General features: G+C 34.4%; 1 protein-coding gene across 3 annotated transcripts in view; it reads left to right on the top strand.

Annotated features, from left to right (window-relative positions):
• Nup205 (nuclear pore complex protein Nup205) overlaps window positions 1-24,752 on the top strand; it is a 610,691-nt gene that overhangs the window by 82,983 nt on the left and 502,956 nt on the right. For all 3 annotated transcript variants that reach the window (XM_090405724.1, XM_090405715.1, XM_090405707.1), the window contains exons 4-5: window positions 10,623-10,841; window positions 18,640-18,725. In XM_090405724.1, coding sequence (XP_090261850.1) covers window positions 10,623-10,841; window positions 18,640-18,725 — 305 coding nt within the window. The remainder of the gene's footprint in view (window positions 1-10,622; window positions 10,842-18,639; window positions 18,726-24,752) is intronic.

Genomic DNA, 24,752 nt, shown 5'->3' with positions numbered 1-24,752 from the left:
AAATTACTTATCTACAAACTGATGACTGATTATCTACAAATATTACTCACACTTCTCTGGCTTGGAGCCATACTACTGATACTAATATTCTCAAGTTACAATGTGCGCAAAATAAATATCTACAGATGATCCTAAACGCACAATGGTTCGTAAGAAATGTGCAACTTCATCGGGACACAGATGTCCCCTACATTTATACTTTCCTACAGACTATAGCAACAAAGTTCTTTTCAAAAGCATCTGTACACCCCATCAAATTACTTATCTACAAATCAAATTCATCAAATTGGTTCAACTAGCTGCAAATTACGACACAACAGATTACTTCAAACACAAAAGACCAAAAGCCATGTTAAACCCCAATTCTGATGTCTAATCTTCAAGCCTGCTCAGGGCGAGCAATTGGCTCATAAATTTTTCCAACCACCGTTTCTCTATCAGATAGCTGGGAGTATGAAAAGCATTTTGCTTCACCCTTTTTGCCAGAAATGTTGATTGTTAAAAAAAAACTGGCATAGCTGGCTAAACGTGATATCTAGACTACTCTTATACAATATGCTGATATCTAGCAACAACTTTCTAACTAGATAAAACTTCCTACAACTATCCCTAATCCATAGCTTGAATGTTATAGTGGATTCAAACATTCTACAGATGATCCAAAAGAAATGTTTCCCAAAAAAAAAAAAAAAAAAGCATTCAAGACACCATGGTTAATAAGAAACATGCAGCTTCACGGAGAAGCCAGTATTCCTGAGATCAAAACTTTCTATACTTATTGCTAATCCAGAGTATTTTAATAGTATGGTTATATACCTTTTTACTACTTGTACATGGAAAATATATCATTTCTGCATTGATTCAACTGGTATATCCTGTTAAGCATAGTATCTAGACTACTCCTGTATGATATGCTGATCACGCTAGTTGTGATGTATGGCTCACCCACCTGAAGTCATGCAGTAGAAATTTAAATGTTCAAAAACTATGGGTGATCCAAAGGAAATGTTTACAAATAGCATTCAAGATGCCATGGTTCATGAGAAACATACCACTTCACCGAGAAGCCAGTACTCCTGAGATCGAAACTGTCCTGTGTGACTGGGCTGTAAAATTCTTTGCAGCCCATTCACATAGGACAATCTGCTAAGTGGTAGTAGACCACGGTGAGCTCGACCCTGCAAAGCACAAATGTCCCAAAATCTTACTGAACAACTAAGTTAAACTTACTGTCAGGAGCCCAACATGTTAATATCCTAAGTCCTTTGTGGTCTGTACATCCTATCAGTAGACTACAACAAACAAATATTTTGTGACAAATGTTCCAAAAAACTGCACCAAAACATTGAGTACTGCTCAATAATCATCCTTAATCCAACAATTTCTTTGCAGATCTGATAAAGGGATAAGAGACCACAGGTCCAATTTATCCATTGTGCCAGAACAGTTATCAACCATGGTATCTTCCTAGGTCTAGTTCCCACTGATGAAACCTCAATAAAGGTCAAAACTGGTCTGGTCTGGGTAGTGATCCTTTCCATAATGCATAGCAATATACATTTCCTAAAGGAAGCGTGTTTTTTGCATAATGAAATACTTGATATTGTTTCAAAGTCAAGAGCTTCTATGTACAAGCAGCCTACTCTTGTATAGAGGATTAAACAAGAATATAACTTCTTGTCAGGTATAATTTATTTAGGAATAATCTTTTTACAATTGTTTATGTTAGTATATTATTAATTTTGGTTTCTTAACACACATAATTGGCACTTGCGATGTGCCCATAATTTCACTCTTCTTTATTGTAATTCACAATTGTTAAGTCTTGAAATATCTTTTGTTCTTTGTGAAGACATTCTCTTTATGCTAATGATGGCATTTTGTCAGCCATTACTACCCGACTTCTCGCTTGCCATTTATAGGAAGTGCGCATGCTCACCGAGAAGATTGATGGGTGATTGACAGCTGACAGAGAGATTGTTCGGTATCCGAGTAATGGAGGAAAACAAGAAGAGAGAATGGAAATTAGAGAATAGCAACCAGAGAATATTGTTTTTAGGAAGTATTTTAGAAAACATGATATTCGGGAGAATATTAATAGAAGATTTTGAAAAGGAATCATAGCACTGTGAATCTTTAAACGAGACGAGTTTAGACTGTAAACAAGTGTTTAGCAAATAAAAGAAGATATTTGAGTAGATGTTCTAATTCAATGTTCGAAGGAATGCTGAATGGAAAGTTTTGTCTTCTGTCTTAAATACACTGGATCTATATTAATTGTTTTATAGGAAAAAGCAATGGAATCAGTGAAGTCTGAAACTGTAAAGTGACTTAACATGAAGAGCTGTACTTAGATATGTTGTTTATGAAATAGTAGAAGAAACTTTCTTTCTCTGGTAAAAAAAATTAATAATTTGAGCGTCATATTGAACTGCAAGAGGTAAGAATATTTATACTTCAGTGAGACAGGAGGAATGATAAAAAAAAATTGTATACTACATAAGGAGTGGAAAAAAAAAAAAGAGATCCCATGGAAGCGAAGAGGCAGTTTTATTTTTTCAGAAAGGACCTAACAAAGAAATTGACTCTGATGAACATTTTGTTGTTGTGTAAACAGTGTTTAGTCTGGTAGATATGATTAAGTATTTGTTCAACAAACCCAGTAATAGAATGAGTCAGAGAGTGAATGATTTTATTCTTTTGAGATAAGGAGATCTCTAAAGTGTATACTTATTTTAGAAGGCCTTGGATCCAATTAGTTTTGTAGTTATTTATGTAATTTTATTTTAAATGTATATAATGTTGTAGATTCATTAAATGTATATATATTTTATTTTGTACTCAAGTCAGTAATTTTCCAGACTCAAAGAAATAGAGTTAAAAGTCATTGCACCAATTGGATCGAACTCTTGTGTAATTGCTTAACACTTAGAGTAAAAACAATCTTTACAGAGATAAACAATGGTACCACTGATTTTTTTAAATATAGATAAGTATAAATAAAGAATATATATAATATATATAAGAATATAAAGAATAAATAAATAAATATAAATAAAGATAAGTTTTTTTTAAATAATTGGAACAGCTTAGCTGACAGTAATAATAAAAAATAACATTTGCCATGCAAACTTTGTTTTTACCCTTGGACAGAGGATTAAACAAGAATGATTAATGATTAATTGTGACTGTGGAAATTTTTTTTAATGTTTTTTAGTTATTACAGTTTTTTGTTTTATTTTCTGAAGAAGATTTCTGAGTGTTATGGAAATGATGTATGATGTCGTGCATGGCTGAATGTCAGGTAGAAATTTAAAGTTGGTGTATGCATCATGGGTTAAGGTTGAAAGACTTGGGGATATGTCTTTAACATAGAGCACTCAATTTTCTATTCTTTGTATAGTCTCAGTAGTGTCTCCCCACATTCCACTGCATTTGAATTCGTTTCAGGCATGCTGTGAAGTAAGTAGCAACTGGATTACTTGCTTAATGGTCAGGAGGCTTTCTGATCATTAACATCAGCTTCAGCTATAAAGGTATACTTTGTAGTTTACTGCTGTATCATTGAATGGGGAAAATATTTAGGGTTCCTGGTATGGTTAGTTTGTCATCTGTATTTGGAGGAGGAGGGGGGGTTAGAAACCAGCAACTGTACTCTTTGACCAAAATTGGCATCAGCTACTGCAGGGATAAGCAAGGTGTGAGTGTCTGATAATTATTATTCCTTATGTTTTGATAATTAGCTTACCTACAAAACTAAACTGTTTTTAAAGTAGATAAATTGAAAAGAAAGATTATAAGATATAATTTAAAGATATTCATTTTTTTGTCTGCAATCTATCACTGTTAATTCAAATGTTTATTAAGTAAATGTATAATACAAATGTTAATATCAGTTGTGACACTTTCATATACATAGCCTGCTATTAATTGTATTTAGTATTCATAATAATTAAATGAAAGAAATGCTTTGTCTGTATAAAAAAAAATTAATTAATATCCCCTTATTTAATTTTGTCGTTATGATTTAAATTACATTTATAGCTGTGAGACAGCTAAGTAAAAAAAAAAAAAAAAAAAAAAATTAGAATCAGTTGAAGTGTCTGTGTGTGTGTGATTTTAAAAAAAATATACGAATAATAGATAACCAGGATTTAACTTGCATATGTTTTTTTATTTATATTAGATATATTTCTTCATCATGTTTTGCTGTCTATATGGCTAACAGCATCTTCAGAAGGTTGCTTAACATAACTAAAAACTGACAAAAAAAAGTTTTTCCAACAGCTGCTAATATCTATAAATTGAAAAGACTGGAATGATGGTTTAATCACGAGTATCATTAGGTATGTTACATGCAGTGTCTACATCGTTTTGTAAACTCTGTATGTGATTTCTGGAATAGGAGAGGTCCTTAGGTTACACACAGTACTTAATGAGTCTCAAATGTCATGAAGGATCATGCCTTTGTTTCTGTTTAGTGTGCCTTTTGAGTGAATCACCTCTGAAGACTCCTTGAACAAACTGTCAAAGTAATTCTCTTCTAAGTAGGGACATGGAAGATGCTTGCCAAGCAAGCTTATTCCAAGCTCACCCTCAACAAAAATTAGATATAATCAAAACTTGAAAAATAGAGATTTAAACACTAAAAAAATGATGACCTCAAACGAACTTTTTTCTGACAAACCATTCAATGGTAACCCAGAAATTAATTACAATGAACTTACATGTTTTTTGTTGCAGAGTTTGAAACTTCTATTGAAAACAAAAAGGAAAAGAAAAAGTGGAATCATAGCACACATCCCCAAAGAACATCACATGATAAATTGGTAAGCATCCTCCATGCTCTACATAGAAGAGAATTACTTCAACAGGTTGTTCAAGGGGTCCTCTGAGGTGATTTGCTCTGAAGGTGCTCTACATAGAAACCAAGGAATGATCATTCACAACATTTGGAAGTCATAAATTACCATGTGTAACATTGAAGACCTCTCTTATGCCACAGTCAGAAAGTTCACACAACAATAGAGACTGCACACAACTTGCCTAATGATACTCGTGATCAAACTATCGTTCCAGTCTTTTTCAGTTCGTAGATATATTAGCAGCTGTTGGAAAATGTTTATTTTATTTATTTATTTATTATTTCTTTTTTTCTATTTATGTTTAGCAACCTCCTGAAGATGTTGTTAGTCATATAGACAGTAAAATATGTTGAGGAAATACATCTTGTATAAATAAAAAAAAACACGTATGAGTTAAAACCTGGGTATCTGTTATTCAAGAAAATATACTTGAAGTGAATTGCATACATCAATAATAATAATAGAGTCTCATTAGCTCAGTCAGTATAGACGAAGCCCTTTTGTAGGAAAGACCTGGGTTCGATTCCCATCATTGACATGAGGAACCTTTATCTGGTCTCTTTCAACTAAAGGTGAGTTAGCCAGTCTCATACGGAAGTAGGGTTTTTTTTCACCTGGAAACTCTGGTTTTTCGTCCCCCAGAATAAGCAAACCGGCCCATGAACACACACATTTACAAACACAGGACACACCGGGAGGCATAGGGCTAACCACCTTATCCTTGAATTATGTTAGAAATTCAAGAACACTTGGAGGATCGTGGGCACTTAAGTGCCTATTAGAACCACTGATGGATGGAAGAAGAATAATAATAATAAAAAATAGGTATCTACTAGGTACTGAGCGAACGAGGATGACCTAGCAATTTGTGATTTAGCCGACCAAACTGTACTCTGCATTGGCTTAAACCACAAATGCTTATAATAATACAACATGATGAGATTTCATGTCAGCTGGGGTCTCTCCTAGTTAAACAAGGCCCCTGTTGTTTTTTGTCATGGAACTAGGATGAACAATGAAAAAGTCAGCTACTGGAACAAGCTCCAGCTTAGCATTTAGAAAAAGAAGAATAAACCCAGTGTCAGAAGAACTGTAAATAGGAACCATCAGTATAAAGAATGCTAATGGAAAGAAAATCAAACTTGCTGAAGAATTGGAAAAGTACCATGTGGACATAATTAGTATTACTGAGACGAAGACAAAAACAGGTGATGTCTTATTAAATCATAAGTATAGGTTGCTACTTTCAGGAAATAATGATCAAGGAAAGAATGGAGTAGGGATACCATTCAACACCAAACACGAAGACAAACTTCTTGATTGGAAGGCAGTTTCAAATAGAGTGATGTGGGTATACTTCAAAATGGGGAAAATGGACAATGAAACTTATTTATTCGTATGGTCCCAAGAGGGTTTGTCTAGAGAAGAAGTGAAAGAATTTTTCAAGTCTTTAGAACAAACAGCTGACAAAGAAAATGGAAAAAAGTTGTCCTTGTTGGAGATCTTAACAGCAGAGTAGGAAATGAATTCTACCAGGCATACTCGTATAGGAATGTTTTGGGAAAATTTGGCATTAAGGGCAAAACTAATAATAATGGTAAGCATTGCTGGATTTCTGCTCAGGATGTGGACTAGTCATTACTAACACCATGTTCCAGCATAAACATGTGCCACAAGTTCACATGGAGAGAAGACACAAGAAATAATCATTGACTGTGTCATTGTTGATAGTGATATCTTCATGCTGGTTTAAAATACAAGACTGTACAGAGGATTTGAAATTGGAAGTGACCATCACTTAGTTTTAAGTATGATAAAATAAAATGAATATCATATTTAAAAGAGCAGTATGTAAGAGTGTTTTAAAAAGAATTAATGTTGAGAAGCTTTTACAGGTAAACTGTAGACTCAACTATACAAACATTGTTGAAGAAAAATGAAGCAGATTGAAAACAGGAACCAAACCCTAGACTCTCAGTGGCAAACTCTGAAGAAGACATTGATTCAACTAGTGGAATATGTGGCGAAGTTGTCCACAAGGATAGAAAAATAAGAATCCCATGGTGGACACTAGAAGTTAAAGAAGCAGTTCTGGAAAAGGAGGCTTACTAAAAGTTCCTAGCAAATAAGTCGGCAGATACCCTAAAAGAATTCCGAGAAAAATGTAACAGGGCTAAGCAATGTGTAAAAGTAGTAAACGAAGCTCATGGGAAGACTGGTAAGAATATAGAAAATAAATATCAGGGAGGTAGTAAAATGTTCTGGAGGCTATTGAAAAAGTTTAGAAATAGAGTAAAGAGTACTTCAAAAGGAATCAACAGTGATAAAGGTAACATGAAACTGAAGACAAGGATATCCTAGATATCTGGAGTAATTACCTTAAAAGGCATTAAACATAACAAGCAGTGACAGAAGCATACTAGAACATTTTCAAGAAGAATGCAAAGAGGAGTACATATTAGTACTAATATATACTAATTAGTACATATTAGTACTAATTTTCAGGGTCTGGACAGAAGGTCAAATTCCAGAAGATTGGAGTAGAGCTCTAATAGTTTCCATCTATAAAAAAAGGGAATAAAGCTGAATATGAGAATTAAAGAGGAATTTCTTAGCTAAGCGTTCAAGGTAAGATTATTATTATTATTACTACATAACACTGCCAAGGAGTCAAAAAACTTATCGAGGGTGGACACCTACTCCACAACTCTCTGTCTCCACCACTTAATCCACCAACTACAGCGATTTGCCACATCATCATCACCTACAGCAATGCCATCTACTACCCACCACAACCACTAGTATTTTTTGTCTGTAAATTGCTTGTGTTCTCAAGGCCAATTTACCTGTATGCAGGATGAAAAACCCAAGTTTCCAAGAGAAAAAACCTTGCTACCTCAGTATGAGATTGGCTAACTCACTTTCAGTTGAAAAAAACTCGTATAAGATACCTCTCACCACAACAATAATTGAACTTCGTCCTTTTCTAATCGAAGGATGCAGTGTGCTGTCATTCTTCCAATTGTGCTATGGAGGCACAAGGCCCATTTATGCAAGCATACTTGAAAAGAGATTGAGAAAGATTGCAAAAGAGATATTTGGTGAAGAACAAGCTGTGTTCAGGTCAAAAAGAAATGATCAGGATCAGATTTTTACTTTACAGCAAATATTTGACAAATTATGGGAACATGACAAAGATCTGTACTTAACTTTTATAGCTCGATCTGGAAAAGGCATATGACAAGGTTCCTAGAGAAAGTCTTTTCAAAAGACTATAGTTATGTTGGGTAAATTGAACATTATACAGAGCAATACATATCCTATATTTAAGTTTTAAGTCAGCAGTTAGAATTGAGGGAGATACAGGAATATGGTTTGAAGTAAAATCTGGTGTGTGACAAGGGTGCACATTATCTCCACTGTTATTATCTATGTGGATCACATTATGAAGGAAAGTGGTATTAAATCTGGTATTACAATTGGACATGTCAAACTTAGCTCTTTGCTTTATGCAGATGATGTACTTCTAAACACATCTAGTGCAAGTCTCCAGGATTCTCTAACTTGAATAACAGCTGTAACAAATTCGGAATGAAAATCAGCAGAAAAAGATCAAAATTATGAATATAGAGAGAAACATTGAACACATTAACTGCATTCTGAATGGAGATCCTATAGAACAAGTAAAATATGTCAACCATTTAGGCACAGTTTTTAGTGAAAATGGCAAGTTTAATCTGGAAATAGACAACAGAACAAGCAAAGCATATGAGCCAGCTGAATAAATTTATATGGAATAAGAGAGAAATTAGCCAAAACACCAAACTAGCAGTATATAAGACAGTGCTCTAATGATAGAAACTATCATTCTTCCCATTTGCTCCTTTGTGCTAAACCTATAATAATGAGCAGTACCTGCCCAACATCCATTTACAGTTCAGCTACTAACTCACTGAACCTACAACTCTCATTTATCTTTCATTCCTTCTACCCCCACCCCCACCCCCTTCTGTTCTTTGGAGTAGCCATCTCATGAAGTATTCTCTAAAGATTATTGCCTCCAGTTGTTTAGTTGCTATAGATTCTGAAACCTCTTATGTGTGAGAGTCATAAAAATAGATACTTTTACAAAATAATGTCAATTCTGCATTAATTAATTGATTTTATATAATCAGTTAACACAGAATGACATTTTAGATGCATGCCATTCTTGTTTTTAACGTTATTTGGTACATATAAACATTTCATATGTAAAAGATTTAATAATTGTTTTCACTGAAGAGCAATCACCATCATGCCATGTAACAAGTCACGTGTTTGTAGTCAGTATAAATAGGAGAGATATGATGTTCCCAAGTCAGTGCAACTGTATCTGAGTGAAATGGCTGAACAAGGGAATTGACAGAGTTTGAAAGAGGCATTGTGATAGGATGCCATGTTGCAGGCTTACTTGTTCAGCAAATTGTTGACAAATTGGGCCACCCCAGGTCAACAGTCAGTGATACCACACTGAGAGGGAAGCACAGGGAGTCAACTGCAAGTGCTGCCTGCAGTGAATGACCCACCCCACACTCACCGAACATGACTGTCGGATGCTACGAAGGATAACATATAAAAATGGCCATTCTTTGACCAGCATGTTGAAAGTGGAGTTCCAGGCATTGAGTGGAACATGAATCTGTGCAAAAACATTCAGAACTGAGGCTTACAACATGGGTTTCCATGGTATGACTGCAATATGCAAGCTCTACAAACCAACATGCAGCATTGTATGTAGTGGTGCAAAGAGTATGTACAGTGGGACATGGAAGCTTGGAAAGCTGTTTTATGGAGCAACAAATCATGCACCTTCTGTCATGCAGATGGGCATGTGTGGGTGTGGCAGATGCCAGTGAATGTCTCTTATCAGAGTGTATAAACCCAACTATGAAATTCGGAGATGACAGTGTGATGGCATGGTCTTGTTTTTCCTGGTTTGGCTTTGGACCTCTGTTTGTGGTGCCATGAACATTGAACTCTGAGAGGTATCTGAACATTCTGGACAATGCAATGCTTTCTGCTTTGTGACATTTCTTCAGAACTGACAATTGTATCTTTCAGCAAGAAAATGCACTGTGTCGTAAGGCTGCTGTAACTGCATGGTTTGTTGACAGGAATGTCACCACACTTGACTTGCCTCCACAGAGCCCTGATCTTAACCCTATTGAACATCATTGGATGAACTGGAGCATTGGGTGAAGTCAAGGGATGTCTGCCCAACAACAGTCCAGGACCTCATTACATGCCTATAGGAAGAATGTTCCCACTAACAATTCCCATTGATCGCTATTGTACACTTGTGGAAAGTATGCTCTGTAGGATTGCTGCAGTCATTGCAGTGAAAGGAGATTCTACATCATATTGAGGTGGGCAAAATGGCTGTTTGTTCCTCACAGTATGGTGTCCATTGACTTCTTTCCAAGCAGTGTATATGCAAGAAATTGAAAACTTTCTCATGGTATTTTGTGAATTTTAAGGGTGGCAGGTTTTTCCATTATTATGTAGTAGATATTAAGATTAGATGTATTATAATTCATTGCAGTTGTAGGTATATTTTAGTTTTTGTGGCTGCTATTGATAGAGAGTTGTTTCATACTTTTCTTTAATTTAGGAGAAATATTCCAACAGGTATTGTAATATTTAACAAATTTTATCCTCTGTTACTTAAATAGATTTGTTTGCTTTCATTAGGTTTACTTTTGAATGCTTTATTTGTAGGTCAGCAACAGCAGCCTTACTTTCCAGGTCTTACTCGTGGACTTGTTGCTATGCTTTTATATTATGATGGAAGGCGATGTCTTGTGTCTTCCCTACGTACATTGATGCAAGCTCGGGAAGGAAGAACATGGACACTAGGATTAAATCCAGAGCTTGTTGCTACAATAACGAAATACACAGATGAACTGAAAGAAGAAGGTGTAGTTTTGAAAGTTATGGGTAAGACCTTCTTAATTAAACATTTTAATCTCCAAATCGTCAAAATATTTTGACCATTTTAATTAAAGTAGAAAAATATTTCCTTTAAAATAATTTCATTTATATATGTATTGAAATGTGCATGCAGTTATTAGCAGTTAATGATGTAGGAATTGATTTTTTTCTTTATTTATTATTATTATTATTTTTATTGACTGCAGTTAAATGAAATCAGTGCAGGTATTTAGTTCCTGATATCATATTGCCTTCCTGCATGAAATAAAGTCGTAATCCAGTAATAAATTTTCTAGCGTTCTGGACAGTCCCTCACTCAAACTCAGGAGTGTCATCCTCATCAATTTCTAATGTCCTCTGATGGTTTACTTCAGTTTCCTTCTAAAAAATCTTCATTTTCATTATAGTATCAAAGACAACCATCAGTGGATGCAACCCTTCATAGTTTCTGATGTGCTTCTAATGAGATGTCATTTTTACTATGGGCCATATCCAGCATATTCATGATTGAATGCATAAAATCACAGTGAGCAAAACGGTTTTGAATGGTCTCGTTGCTTATTCTTCTTGAACTATTGTCCATAAACTATATTGCTTGTAAAAGATTAATTTTTGCACTGACTTCCTTAGCATTTGTCAGGGACCAATAAAATTTTTCTTGATTTCTGTTGTAATTCCATGTCCCAACTCAAAAGCCAATTCTTAAAAAATTCAGATATCATCTCTCATTTTTATTTGCATGGTACTGAACTGGTCCTCTTCATTCTAATCTCTTTAGAGCATTGGGGCCTGGCCCTTTTACTAATAACTAACAGTTTTCTTTTTCCATTCCTTGACATATTTGAAAAGCATAACAGTGTTGCACAGTCTATAGCTTGTATTGATCCTAGCAGTGTAGTGTCTTTATAACACAAGAACATGATGTTTAGGGCCTCTCTCGATGAGTCTAAGGACTCCATGGAGTCGCCCGTAATAATAATAGCCTGTGTAGCTCAGTGGATGTGGCGTTTGCATACCACGGCGCTTGGTCGCATGAACGAAGACGTGGTTTCAAGTCTAGTCGGCGACTAGAGGAAATTTTTCTAAGCCTTTTTTCGACCGGTTCCCGAGTTAGTCGATCTCTGGCACGGGCAAGCGGGTTTTTCCTCCCGGAAACTCGGGTTTTTCTTCCCGTAAACTCAAGAAAATCGACCGTAGAACCCACATTATTTCAGACATTAAATATATTGTGTTAGGGTTAGGGACCACGAGATGGCGGCACATTTGAGCCGTCTCTCTTCACTGTGTACTGCTTAATTAGTGATAGCCTTGGGCCATCTATCTCTAATTGGTACCAGTGGAGATTGAACTGCCTACTCAGTCTCCAAAAGTTAGATAGGGCTAAATGGCCTCGCCTACTCCCCGTATACGGGAATAAAAAGGGGTTAGCTGATTTTTTTTTTTTTTAAACAGCCTTCTTAACCTTCTTTTTGGCATATAGATAAATCTTATAACAGGTAATCTTTATACAACCAAAATGCCTTTTATTCTCCCTTGCACGATTCTATTTATTTTTGTGTCTTGTTTTAACTTACAACTAACTAATTAACCAAGGTAAATATAGTCCTCCATTTCATTATGTTAGTCTGTTAATTTTATTTCAGTTTGATCTGAAGTTGTCATTAGTTTGGTTTTAGTTAGATTAATCTTTAAACCTTTTTTTTTCTTGCTTTCTCTGTCAAGGTCCTTTAGCATTTCCTGAGCTACTTGTTTATTTTTTGTTAAAATAACAATGTCATCTGCAAAACATAAGCGATTCAAATTTTTTTTCCATTGATACTAATTCTATAGTTTTCCATAAGATGTGTTTAAAGACTTCTTCTGATGTAGCATTTTGGTGATATATGATCAATCTCCTTGCCTTACTCCTCTCCCATTACCAAATTCCTTTTCCTGATGTTCTAGCTTTATACTGACTATTAAGTTTTGATATACAGCTTTTAATAATCTGATGTACTTTGTTGGAATGGTTTGTTGTTTTAAACTATTTATTATTTCCAACTGATATAAAGAATCAAAGGCTTAATGCTTCTTCAAAATCTACAAACACTAAATATGCAGGTAGATTATATTCATTTGCTTTTTTTGTTACTTGGTTAATAGTATGGATATGAACTATTGTAAAGAAACTTGCTTTGAACCTATGGCTGTGCATCATCCAAAAACTTTGTGGTCCTATTTAATATAATGGATATAAACATTATGTACAATTGTAATAGCAAACTTATTGGCCTATAGTTATTGATATCATCTCTGCTGCCTTTTTATGGAATAAGATAATCAAGAATTTATGCTACTGCATGGGAATTTTTTCTGTAGTTAAAATATCATTGAACATATTCAGATGTTCAATGATCAAAAACTGTGAACCTCCTCATTTTATGTGTTCTTGCAAATAAGCCAATTTTTTTCAGGACTTTTGCTGACTTGAGGGATTTCCATAATTCTTCCATCGGCCTCATTTCAATATAGTAGACGATTTGTACCTGTTCCCTTTCCTATGTATAGGTCCCTGTAGAACTCACTACATATTTTCATTATTTCTTCTCTATTATATTGTACTATTCCTTGGAATCCTTTTCTTTTTTTCCTTCCATGTAACCTTGTTTGATCCTTTTGGGAGATTTTTTTTTCCCTATTATGTTCTGAATTGTTCTTAAATTACATTTTCTGATGGTGTTTTCAATTTCTTTTCTAGCTTTTGCATTTCCACAAATTCTATATTTTCTTTGCTACTTTTCTGTCTCCTTTTCCTTAATTCTTCCCAATATTGTCGTATCTACTTATTGTGCTTCTAAGGCACTTCTGACTGAATCAACCCACCTGGACTTTGGTTTACCTCTAGGTCTCTTCCTGCCATCTAGGCATTAAATATCTGTGTTACTAACCTTTCTTTACCCATTCTATTTAAGTGGCCATACTAGATAGAAATAGCTATCTTAGATAGAAATAGCATTCAAGTTCCATTCTAATATCTTCTTATTTTCTTATGATTCTGCTACTGATGCCATCTGTTCACTGTCCGAATTTTTTTCAGCATTTTCATGTCTCTGGTCTCTAGTCTTTAATCAAATGCATGGAAGGGCTTATATGTTGGCAGTACATGTTAATTTATTTTCACGGTATTGATTAGAACACAGAATGATAAGAAAATAATTAATATTTATTAACTTATTAGCTGATATTTCTCCAGTATTATATCCAGCATCTTCGGAACACAAGAACAGTTTGTCTTAGTAAAAGAAATAATAACAATTTGGTGTGTAACAATGGGACTAGTTTAAAAAATATTGTAATGGACAACACAAGGAACTGAAGTCCTATATAGGTATCAGCTATGTTGGAAAAGGAGAGAAAACAAGTATTAATTAGATCTTAAAATGACTGCTTCCAGATTTTTACATTCCAGATTTATACAGCCATATTTGTATATGAGCCATATGAGGTGTGGAGTATGTTTTAAAGCTGCTGTTGATTTGAAAAACAATCTCTCTGATTTATAACGAATTCTGTGTAGCACTTTATTTTCTTCCACATGATCCTGTGTGAAGGGGTATCCAAGGCATGGTCTGCTCAACTGATGTCACAAGCAGACTTTAGGAGAGGTAGAGCAGTTAGAGATGATAGGAAACATGAGATGGATTATGGAAATAACAAGAGAATTTCAGAAGGAAGTATTCATCTGTTTTATTGAATATAAGAAATTTTGATTGCATGGATAATAACAGAGTGTGGATCGTAATGAGATCAATGGAAATGCCTGAGCATCTAATTCTCTTGATAAGATATGTATGACAACCAAGAAGCTTCAATAAAAACAGTCTGTGGAGAAACAGATAGTGTTTCAGTGGAAGAAGGGGTGAGGCAAGGTTGTATAATGTCACCTTATACTAACACTCCAAGATCCTTAGTCTCATCAGTTTCTTCAAGCATAATCCCACCAATATAATACAACTTTGGATATATAATCACTGCTGATATGCAATACTGAAAGTACTGCATATTAGCAGCATTCCTGATTACCCTACCTTCTGCATCATCAGCAAATAGCTGAATGTTTTTTGTCAAATCCTTTCCATTATCATTAATGTACATGTTGAATAACAGTGGACCAAGCACTGATCCTTGTGGTATACCACTCCTAACCTTAAATCATGCAGACTCACATCCCTCGTAGACCACTTTTTGATTTCATTTAGCCTTTCCATCTTATTCCATCTTATCCACACTAATATTCTATAATCCAAATCCATATTCTCCAATTTATGCAACAGTCTACCATGCTGTAGTCTGTCAAAAGCCTTAGCAAAATACAAAAGTATCATGGTTTATCCATTCCCCTTGTCTAGTTCGGTGGTAGCATTGTTATAGAATGTGAGCAAGTTGCTAAAACATGACCTTCCTTTAGTAAGTCCATCTTGCTGATTACAGAGTAAAGATTTAAAAGATTTCTGAATGCAAGCCCTGACAATTTTTCCAAAATCTTCACCACCACACCTATGGTACTAATTAGTTGATAGTTGGATACATCAGTCTTTTCACCAGCAATGGAATTACCATACATTCTTTCCATTCCTGCGGAATCTTTCCTGTTCTGAGACCCATATTAAACAACCTGGTCAAAGGAATAGCCAGTTCAGCTGAACACTTTTAGCACACATGCTGATATCCCATCAGTACTTGTTGCTAAATTCTTATTCAATTTGTGCAACAGCTCATACCTTGTCCTCATACACCCGAGTTTCTTCATCCGGAGAAGAGGTAGCAGTGAGCTCAGTGTTGTGTACAACAGGTTGATAGCTTTAACAAAATAGGCACTCATTAGTTGATCAACCTCTCCTGCATCTCTAACCCTCACGCCACCTGCATTTAGAAAAGTTATTCTTTCATATTCATTCTTTCTTTTACTTGCAGCATATCGATCAAATTCTTGTGTACTTTCTGTACATCAGTTGTGACTATTCTAGCCTGCTGCTTATAATTTTCATAATAGACATCATCGTTACGCACATGGTATTCCTTCCACATCATCCTTTTCTTATAAATCTCTTTCTTAATAAGATTACACAATCCATTTGACTCATATTCTATTTATTCTTCGAACTCTCGGGACATTCTGATATCGCATCATTTAAATATTGTTTCAATGCTTCCCATGCACTGTTGATATTCTTCTAATCCATCAGCTAATCCCATTCTACTGAACTCTGTATACTCCTCAGTTGGTCATAATTTCCTGCTTTGTAGTTCAGCATGTAACCTTTTCTGAATGGAACATTCATAAATTTAGTCACTTCCCAAGTGAGTACTGCATGATCACTTTCACCAACCGGAGGCAGAACAATTACGTCTAACTGAAACGCCCTCTAACACTATAATCAGATCTAACACTCTTTGTCCTCAAGTTCCTTCTGTCACATGCTGCTTGAAGAAGTTGTCCCACAACAGTTCAATAAATTCATTTTCATTCTTTTCATGAGATTCTACTGCTACCCAATCAATATTTGGATAATTAAAGTCTCCCATTATGATTACTCTTTTCACGCTAATCTTTTCTATTTGGTGATGCATCACTAGCAACCGATCTACCAGGTCTGTAACAACCCACTATGTAATTGATCTTGTTAAATTCCGCCTCACACCAGGTGGCTTCAAACTCACTGTTGCATGAAATGCTGTTAGTAGTACTACTACAATCATAGGTCTCAACTCTAACTGGATTCAAGTCATCCATTAGCAGCACACACCCCCTCCTCTCCTATCCCCTCTATCCTTTCTAAAAATATTGTACCCTTTACACTCGATACCAGTTAGTATGTCTGATTCCGATAGCCAGGTCTCAATGCCTACAATCTGAGGTCCCAACATATTGACTAAAGCAACAAACTCTACATCTTTCTTTCTGATACTCCTAGCATTCGTGTACAGACATAATAATCTACCTGCATGTTCTTTTGTATAGTCTGCATGACACAGTTGGACAACTTCCAATTTTTATTCTATTCTAGTGCCTTATATGGAAATGGAATACGCATGTGGAAATAGAAAACAGAATTAGCAAAACTGATAGGTAGGAAGTCAACTGAATACATTTATATATATATATATATATACAGGGTGTTCGGGATAAATTTGACAGTTTCGTAAGGAAAAAGAAAATCTTCTTTGTATCTATTAAATTTAATGAATTGACAAAAAAACATTACAGGCAGAGTTAATTACAATACTATCAACAAGATTTACTCAAAATAACCACCATTAGCATCGATCACAGCTTCAATTCTGCTTCGGAACCTCGAACAAGCTGATGCTACAGTCTCCCTGGGAAGGGCCGCAAAAACTGTTTTAATTTTATCCATTAACTGGGCTTTTGTATTACTGGAAGTGCGATTGGTGTCTTTTTCAACTGCGCCCCATACAAAATAATCCATGGGGTTAAGGTCTGGGGAGTTTGGAGGCCAAACATTTGGACTGGTGAAGTTGTAGAAATTTTCAGACAACCATTTTTGGCTTTTCCCAGAGGTGTGGCAAGGGGCCGAATCCTGCTGCCATACATACGGCCTACCATTGGCTACCCTTGTTATCCAGGGCTTGACTACAGTTAGCAACTCCACGAACAAAGCCCGAATTCCAATGCCAGGGTTCTTCAACACCTGTTCCTGCAGATTTGCGAGGAATTCTGCTGTACGAACGCAATCAGATCGTCTGCTAGGGATCTTTCTTCTTGCTACATCCTCGTAGTCACCATTGCAAGTCTCTAGTTCATTCCTGATTGTTTTTACTGTATTCAGGGAGCATTGGGCAGCAGTCGTAATATCCTTATTTTGATGGCGGGCACGAATCATCATGATACAAGTTATTCTCTTCCATGATTCAGGTGGGTTCCAGCTATCCATCCTTTCTGACATCTTGTATATGAATGAAGAAGGGTCCAAACTTTTAAATGAAGAGAAGTGTGTGTTAATACATGTAACTTACGGAAAAATATAATTAATTATAAATATGTCAAATTTATCCCGAACACCCTGTATATATATTTATGTATTTTTTATTTGTTTATTTTTATCTGACTCCCACTCACTAAATGCAAACCTATAATAAGTGAGTATCATGTGCAGTCTAAGGATTTTTTTCTCTATTTTATTATTTTTGTAATATTTTGTATTTTTTCATCCCACACTGGAGGAAGTGTCCCGCGTCCCACACGCACATCCCACACTTTAGAAGGGCTTCAAGTGACTGCTAACTAAATTTAGAATACCGTTATTTCTTATATTGTTTATGTTTCTATGAATGGTTCAGCCCAGTCATGACAAAAAATGAAGTGAGGGGGTTATATCTTTCCTTTGTTCAACTGATTTTAACCATGCTTGGAATGAAGCATTTTTTTATATTGGTTTAAAACTCTGAATTACAGTCCATTGATTAGTCTACTTACCCTAATCAATCTAAAAGATTGATTGGGATATTATTATTATTATTTATTATTATTATTTGACATCTCCAGGGAGTCCAAAGACTCATCGAGGGTGAGCATGCCAACAGCATCAAATGATTGTTTCCCTTCCAACTACTAACCGCGCTCAAACTTACTTAACTGAGCCATTAGTAGCAGAGGCTCTACCAATCGACCAACCTTTGCAGGCATAAGTAGATTAACCTGGATGTAAATTTTACACTTAATTAGTTACTTGATTTCTGCATTAGTGATTTATATATTTACCCAAAATAATACAAAAAATAAATCGGAACTATATTTTTTAAGATCACATTGAAGCAATTGATTTAACTAAAGAATTGGACATGCTGCACAAGAACAGAGGCTTAGGTGGACCACGCTACAGAAAACAGGTAGAAAATAACTTCAGTTAATGTATTTCTTTAAAAATTTAGTCCTATGTTTTATTTTTATCTTAAATATAACTTTTTCATTGAATAAAGTGTCACTTCCTTATAATATTTACACAAATGTTTTATAGTTATAAAATTATATCATTTATATTTTTATAATAAGCTGTATTGTTTTGTAGCTCATTATTTCACAACTTTAGTTACTATTTTGATTTTGGTTGATTATATTTAATGTATATATATGCCATTCCAATTTAAAAAAAATAGAATAGTCAACAATTACTATAGAAAACATCTAGAGACCACAGAAATAGTTTGTTATATTGGATGAGGCTCTGGTTGGAACTTCCATTATAGCGAATGATTTGTGGTATTTTCCTAGTGATAATTACCTATAGAGGCATATTAAAAACAAATGACATTGGTGTTAATGGAAAACTTTTAATTTAATTTGCCAGGATGTGATAGGCTCTATCCAATAGACTGTATGTGTGTGTGAATCCCGCCTTGGACATAATGCATAAACCACAGTTCTGCTCAGTGTACTGCATGTTTCTGAATGTGTTTAGTGGGCATTGGAGACTTAGGTTGCAAAAGGTGTTTGTTTGGCCTCTGGAGTACAAGTTTCAGATTGTCTAATCCATAGCCAACCACAGTAGTAATGTTTTGCCATTTTTCATGGGTGGGATTCACATAATTAATCTTTTATTTCCATAGTGGTGGCATGTACATGTCATGTGGTATAACAACAGATATGTATAATAACAAATTTAAATAACATTGTTAAAATATTACATTGTAGTGATCTCATATGGAAAGGTGGTAAGGTTTACTCTCCTGTTAAGATGGGTTTTCAGCCCTCAGGAGACAAACTTTCCAGAAGAACAGATAGTTTATAGACATAATACATTAGACTTGTAGCTTCAGTTGCATTAGCCATAATTCTGAACATTTGTGACACTGTGGTTATATCTGTACCCCTAAATTTTTTTTCTCTTTCTTTTTTGTATAGCTATAATTAATGGGTGGTCAAACTTTTTAGATGTTGGGGACTACTTACCTAGTGAAAATATCTCTGCGGGCGACTGTAGATATGATCGAAAATTGTGGAATATTTTCGAGGTTTTTAAAAGTTTATAAGGCAATAAATATAACAAAAAAAATTATTGTTCATAACTTTATTAAAAAAATAATAACAATAAAAAATACAAAAAACTAAATAAAATTATACAAACAAAATCGAATATTTTAGTTTAATCGGATGATATCTGACATTGCATAGATGCAGCTAAGCGATCATAATCTGGATCGTATGAACTTAAAGAAATTCGTAAACACGATTCCAGATGCATCAAACGTGTTACCATTGGTAACACGTTTGATGCGTTCAGAACCGTCAAGTGAACCTTTCTGGATGGAGCAAATCACATGACTGCTGTAAAGTGATGGCTTCGTTGTTAACCGCTGAATTATAAACTTTACATCAATTTAGAAATAAATTAGTTTGACATATTTGACAATTTTTTATCAATTAATAATTTTGATTATCATTTATCTATTCATTTTCAATCTATTTATTCATTTGATTTGCTACATTCGTTAAGAAATGAATAATTTGCTACATTCAGGTGCCTTGCGGTCGACCTCAGTTGACGTCTTGGCCACCGCTGCTATAATTGATAGTTTCCATTATTATATTTAGATAATTTTATTAATGGATTCATAACATTTGTTAATTATGAAAGTTTTAGATTTCTATTCTTGTAGAGACATTCTTTAGAATTCTGGTATATGACTACATGATGATTTGAATACAGGTTCTCATCATGACGACATGACGAGAACCTGTATTAAAAAAAAAAAAAAAAACTTTATTAAACATACAAACTTTATGAAACTTGTCAGTAGCTTGACAAGTTTCATGTATCAAAAGAAACATTGTTATAAGAGTAAAAATAGCTAGAGATATATAACAAACATATCACAGTAAGCAATAAAAAATAATACAATGGATGAAAATTGAAATAAACAAATGTCTGAAAGCAAGTTTGCTAGCCTGTATCATATGCTAAAATGTGATGTATCATAGCCAAGATTTGTAAATGTGTGATTTTTAATGAATGAAAACCAAACCCTGGGGTCTTGGTTCTTATTGTAACATTTTGAAAGCTTTTTTGTTTCTGACACCACAGTTATATACAGTGTGCTGCATTCCAGATGTGCTGATTTCTCTAGAACACTCCATTTTGAAGAAAAGGAAAATGGAGCTTTTAATGAAAGCTTGCTATTTTGATCCTGGCTTCAGCAGCTTGAACCATGTTTTAGAAACTGTGATTTAAAATAAGAGATATATTATATGTTAAAGTGCAGGGAATTAGGTTCTTATATCTATAAGAATGGATTTAGAATGTGATCAACATAAATGTTTGCATCAGAAGACTGAAAGAAATAATTCAGCCAATTAAATGATGAAAATTATGAAACTTTATTGTTTGGTATTCTTATAATGTTAGAATATAAATGCAGGAGTAGTTGAGTAAGAACAGGTGTTGGATTGACTGACTGGCTTCAAGTTGGAAAAGGAGTTAGACAAGGATGTTTGCTTTTTCCTTGCTTGTTTAGTGTATATATATATATATATATATATATATGCAGAGGACATCATGCGTGAAGCATTGGATGAGCTCAGGACAGGAATTAGGATAGGAGGTAGATTGACCAGTGATCTGAGGTATGCTGATGATACAGTACTCCTTTGTAATGACATGGAAGAACTAGGACTAATTCTTAACAAAGTTAACAAGATCAGTAATAACAGAGGACTTCAACTCAATTCTAGCAAGACAAAGATCATGGTTCTCAAAGGAAAAACAAACAAAGAAGCTCTCCAGAAACAAGTGTACCTTAATGGAGAAAGAATTGAGGAAGTCAGCAAGTTTGAGTACCTGGGATCCATTATTAATGTAAAGAATTGCTGTTCAGAAGATGTCCGAAAAAGGTTAGGAATGGCTAAAACAACAGTCAGAGACCTGTCTAAAATCTGGAAGGAAGGATGGATCTATCTCCATGGGAACAAAGTTGAGGATTTTAGATGCAGTTGTTTTTCCAACAGCGACTTATGGATGCAAGACTTGGAATCTAAAGAAGTCAGATAAGAAACGGATATCTGATTTTGAGATGTGGTGTTACAGAAGGCTGTTGAGGATATCATATACTGAAAGGAGTACAAATGAATGGGTGTTAGAAAAGATTAGTAGAACTTTAAGGCTCCTTAAGGATATTGACAGAAGAAAGTTAAAATATTTTGGACACATAGAAAGGATGGAATGAGGACTTCTCAGAACAGTAATAGAAGGTAAAGTTCCTGGGAAAAAAAAGGCAGGGGTAGACCATCAATGAGATGGATGGATGGCATGTGTGGCGTTACTGATCTTCAGAGAGTTTTGAGACTGCCAGAAAAGCAAACAACAGGACTACGTGGTGAGGCCTGGTGTGGAACATCACCAAGCATCAGAGTGACCATACGGCATCTGTAGATGCTCAGTGAACATTTAGAGAGAGAGAGAGAGAGAGTAGTTGATTGTTGCTCTGGAGTAGAAGATACCACCACTAGGTCATGACGTACCACCTACATCTAACAGGCTTGACCTCCTCCACCTGCTTGTACACGTGGCTGACCCACAATAATATGGTAATATGTAGTACGGTAGTCCCTACTTTTTGCCGTTCTTCTCTTTTGTCCATTTCAAATATAACCATGATACTTATACTAGCAATGTTTGCTCTTTCACCACCGATGCGCTTTTTCTCTCAATCGATTTGCAGGAACCAAAATATTTACAGGTAAGCTTTTGTTCATTTTACTATACTTTTGTATATCCTAGTGTGTGTTATTTAGATTTTGCACACATTCACAAGCAATATATATAGTGCGTTATTTACATTCTTCAGCAGCCAAAGTGCATTTGCAAGCTAAATAAAGGCTAGGTTTCACTTTGGTTAATTTCTGGTCTTCACAAGTGCTCTGGTCCCTAACCTGGCGAATAAGTGGAGGGCGCCTGTATATGGCTGCACTATCTTAATAATTATGAATTACCTGTGTATGAGAAAAAGCTACAGTATCTCTCAGAAAATATAAGAACACAGATTGTTATTAGTTGACCAAAAATAAAATTTCTCACAGGAAGAATGCTTAAAAAAAAGCAAATTTTTTTGGTGAAAAATTTTATTTCTGGTAGGAAATTTGATTATTTTTATTATTTTATTAAATTTATTATTTAATTTTATTAGTTTGCATTTTATAAAGATGAAGTACATGAAAAATAAATTCAGATCTATTTTGTGGATTGATACAAGAGAAGAATTATATTAAGTGTTTTTTTTTTCATAAAAATTTTGTCCAATCATGGACATCCTCAGTATGAATTCAAAAATTAAACTGAAAAATTAACACTGTTAACATGTTAGTCACACAGGAAGAAAGTAAAGTGGCATGATTTGAACTGTTCTGAATTCTTAATGTTTTCTGTGTATATATATATATATATATATATATATATATAAAAAAGAAATGTAACTAAATGTAGCTCTGAAGTACAATATCACCTAAGTGAGATAGCTTAAGTCCATGAGATCTATTCAGTGAGGATGTAGCATGTTTTCACAGCTTATTTATTTACACATCTGTTCCATAAGAAAATTTCTATGTAAGACCAGCGTTTCACCAAAGAATTCTATATTTGCAGGAGATGATGTATTCGACAAGTCCAGATCGTTCTGACTAATGGAATTTAATACAGTCTAGATCTGGGGTGCACAGCTTAAATGCCACCACTGGCCAAATCAAGGGCTGCATTTTTTAAAATTTGAATATTTAGAAAAAAAAAAAAAAAGAAATATAAAGTTCAGTAGATATGTTTATTAAAAAGGCATTTTAATGTGATACATTACATTTTTTTAAATCAACAAATTTTTGGATATTCACTGATAAATTGGAAGCTGCTGTTTATCAATATATCTCTCCAATTTGCATCTGTGAGATTTGTATGTACTGCTAACTTGTTTAATTTCATGAGAGAGAATGTTTGTTTCAGTATGTATCTGCTCCCAAATATTGATGTAATTTTTAACGCTTCTCTTCTTAAACATTTGTATTTCTTAGGATCAAGAAGCTTATAAAAATCGAGATAAGAAGACTTTCTATGTTTGCTTTTCAATAGTGTTGAATTCTACAGTTCTATTATTTCAAGTTGCAAGTTCAGTTCATAATTTTTTGCATGCATGGAAAAAGGATATAATAAGAGATTTAACTTGTTCTTTTCCATTTCTAAGTCAAAAAATCAAACTTGAAATTCTGTGTAATATTTCTAAACAAGGCAAAAATTTCTTAATCTTAGTTTTTTCTAATTCAATATTTGGAAACAACACACAACATGTTGAAAAATGTGCTAATTCACTTTTTTTAAATTGTGACATGAATAATTGAAATTTTACATAGACATGGAATAACACACAGAAAAACACATATTCACTATGACGTGAACTAAGATGTGGCAACAAGAGTACCTGCATGCTAATCATAAAATACTGGATCATTTTCAACTTCACACAGGCATCGCCGGTGTGAAGTTGAGAAACTGACCAATCAAATTTTAGCATTTGTTCATTGCACATGCTATAGTTGATTTCTGTTAAAGTGCAGGGAATGTAAACAAACTTTCCTTCTTATTTATTTACAATAACAATATATGAATCTACTGATTGTTTAAATAATTTAATATCATACAAATATTTTTTGTTCTGTTTATTCATTTTACATTGATGGTTGCATCCAACCTGTGAGCTGTATGTTATTGATCCCTGGTCAGTTGTTCTTCACAAAAAACTATATCTGCATTGGGCTGATAGAAGAAGTTTGATAGAGAGGTAGAGGGAATTTGATAGATGCTAAGGTAGGCCACAGCAAGGAAGTGTTTATTAATTGTGCAAAAGATCACTCTGACACTAGTGAATTTTAGTAATTTTGTG

This window comes from Typopeltis vanoorti, chromosome 2 (genome assembly GCF_054136105.1).
Source record: "Typopeltis vanoorti isolate ZY-2024b chromosome 2, IOZ_Tvanoo_1.0, whole genome shotgun sequence".
NCBI lineage: Eukaryota > Metazoa > Arthropoda > Arachnida > Uropygi > Thelyphonidae > Typopeltis > Typopeltis vanoorti.
Note: the sequence above shows the minus strand (reverse complement) of the source record. Positions and strands in the feature narration are given on the sequence as shown.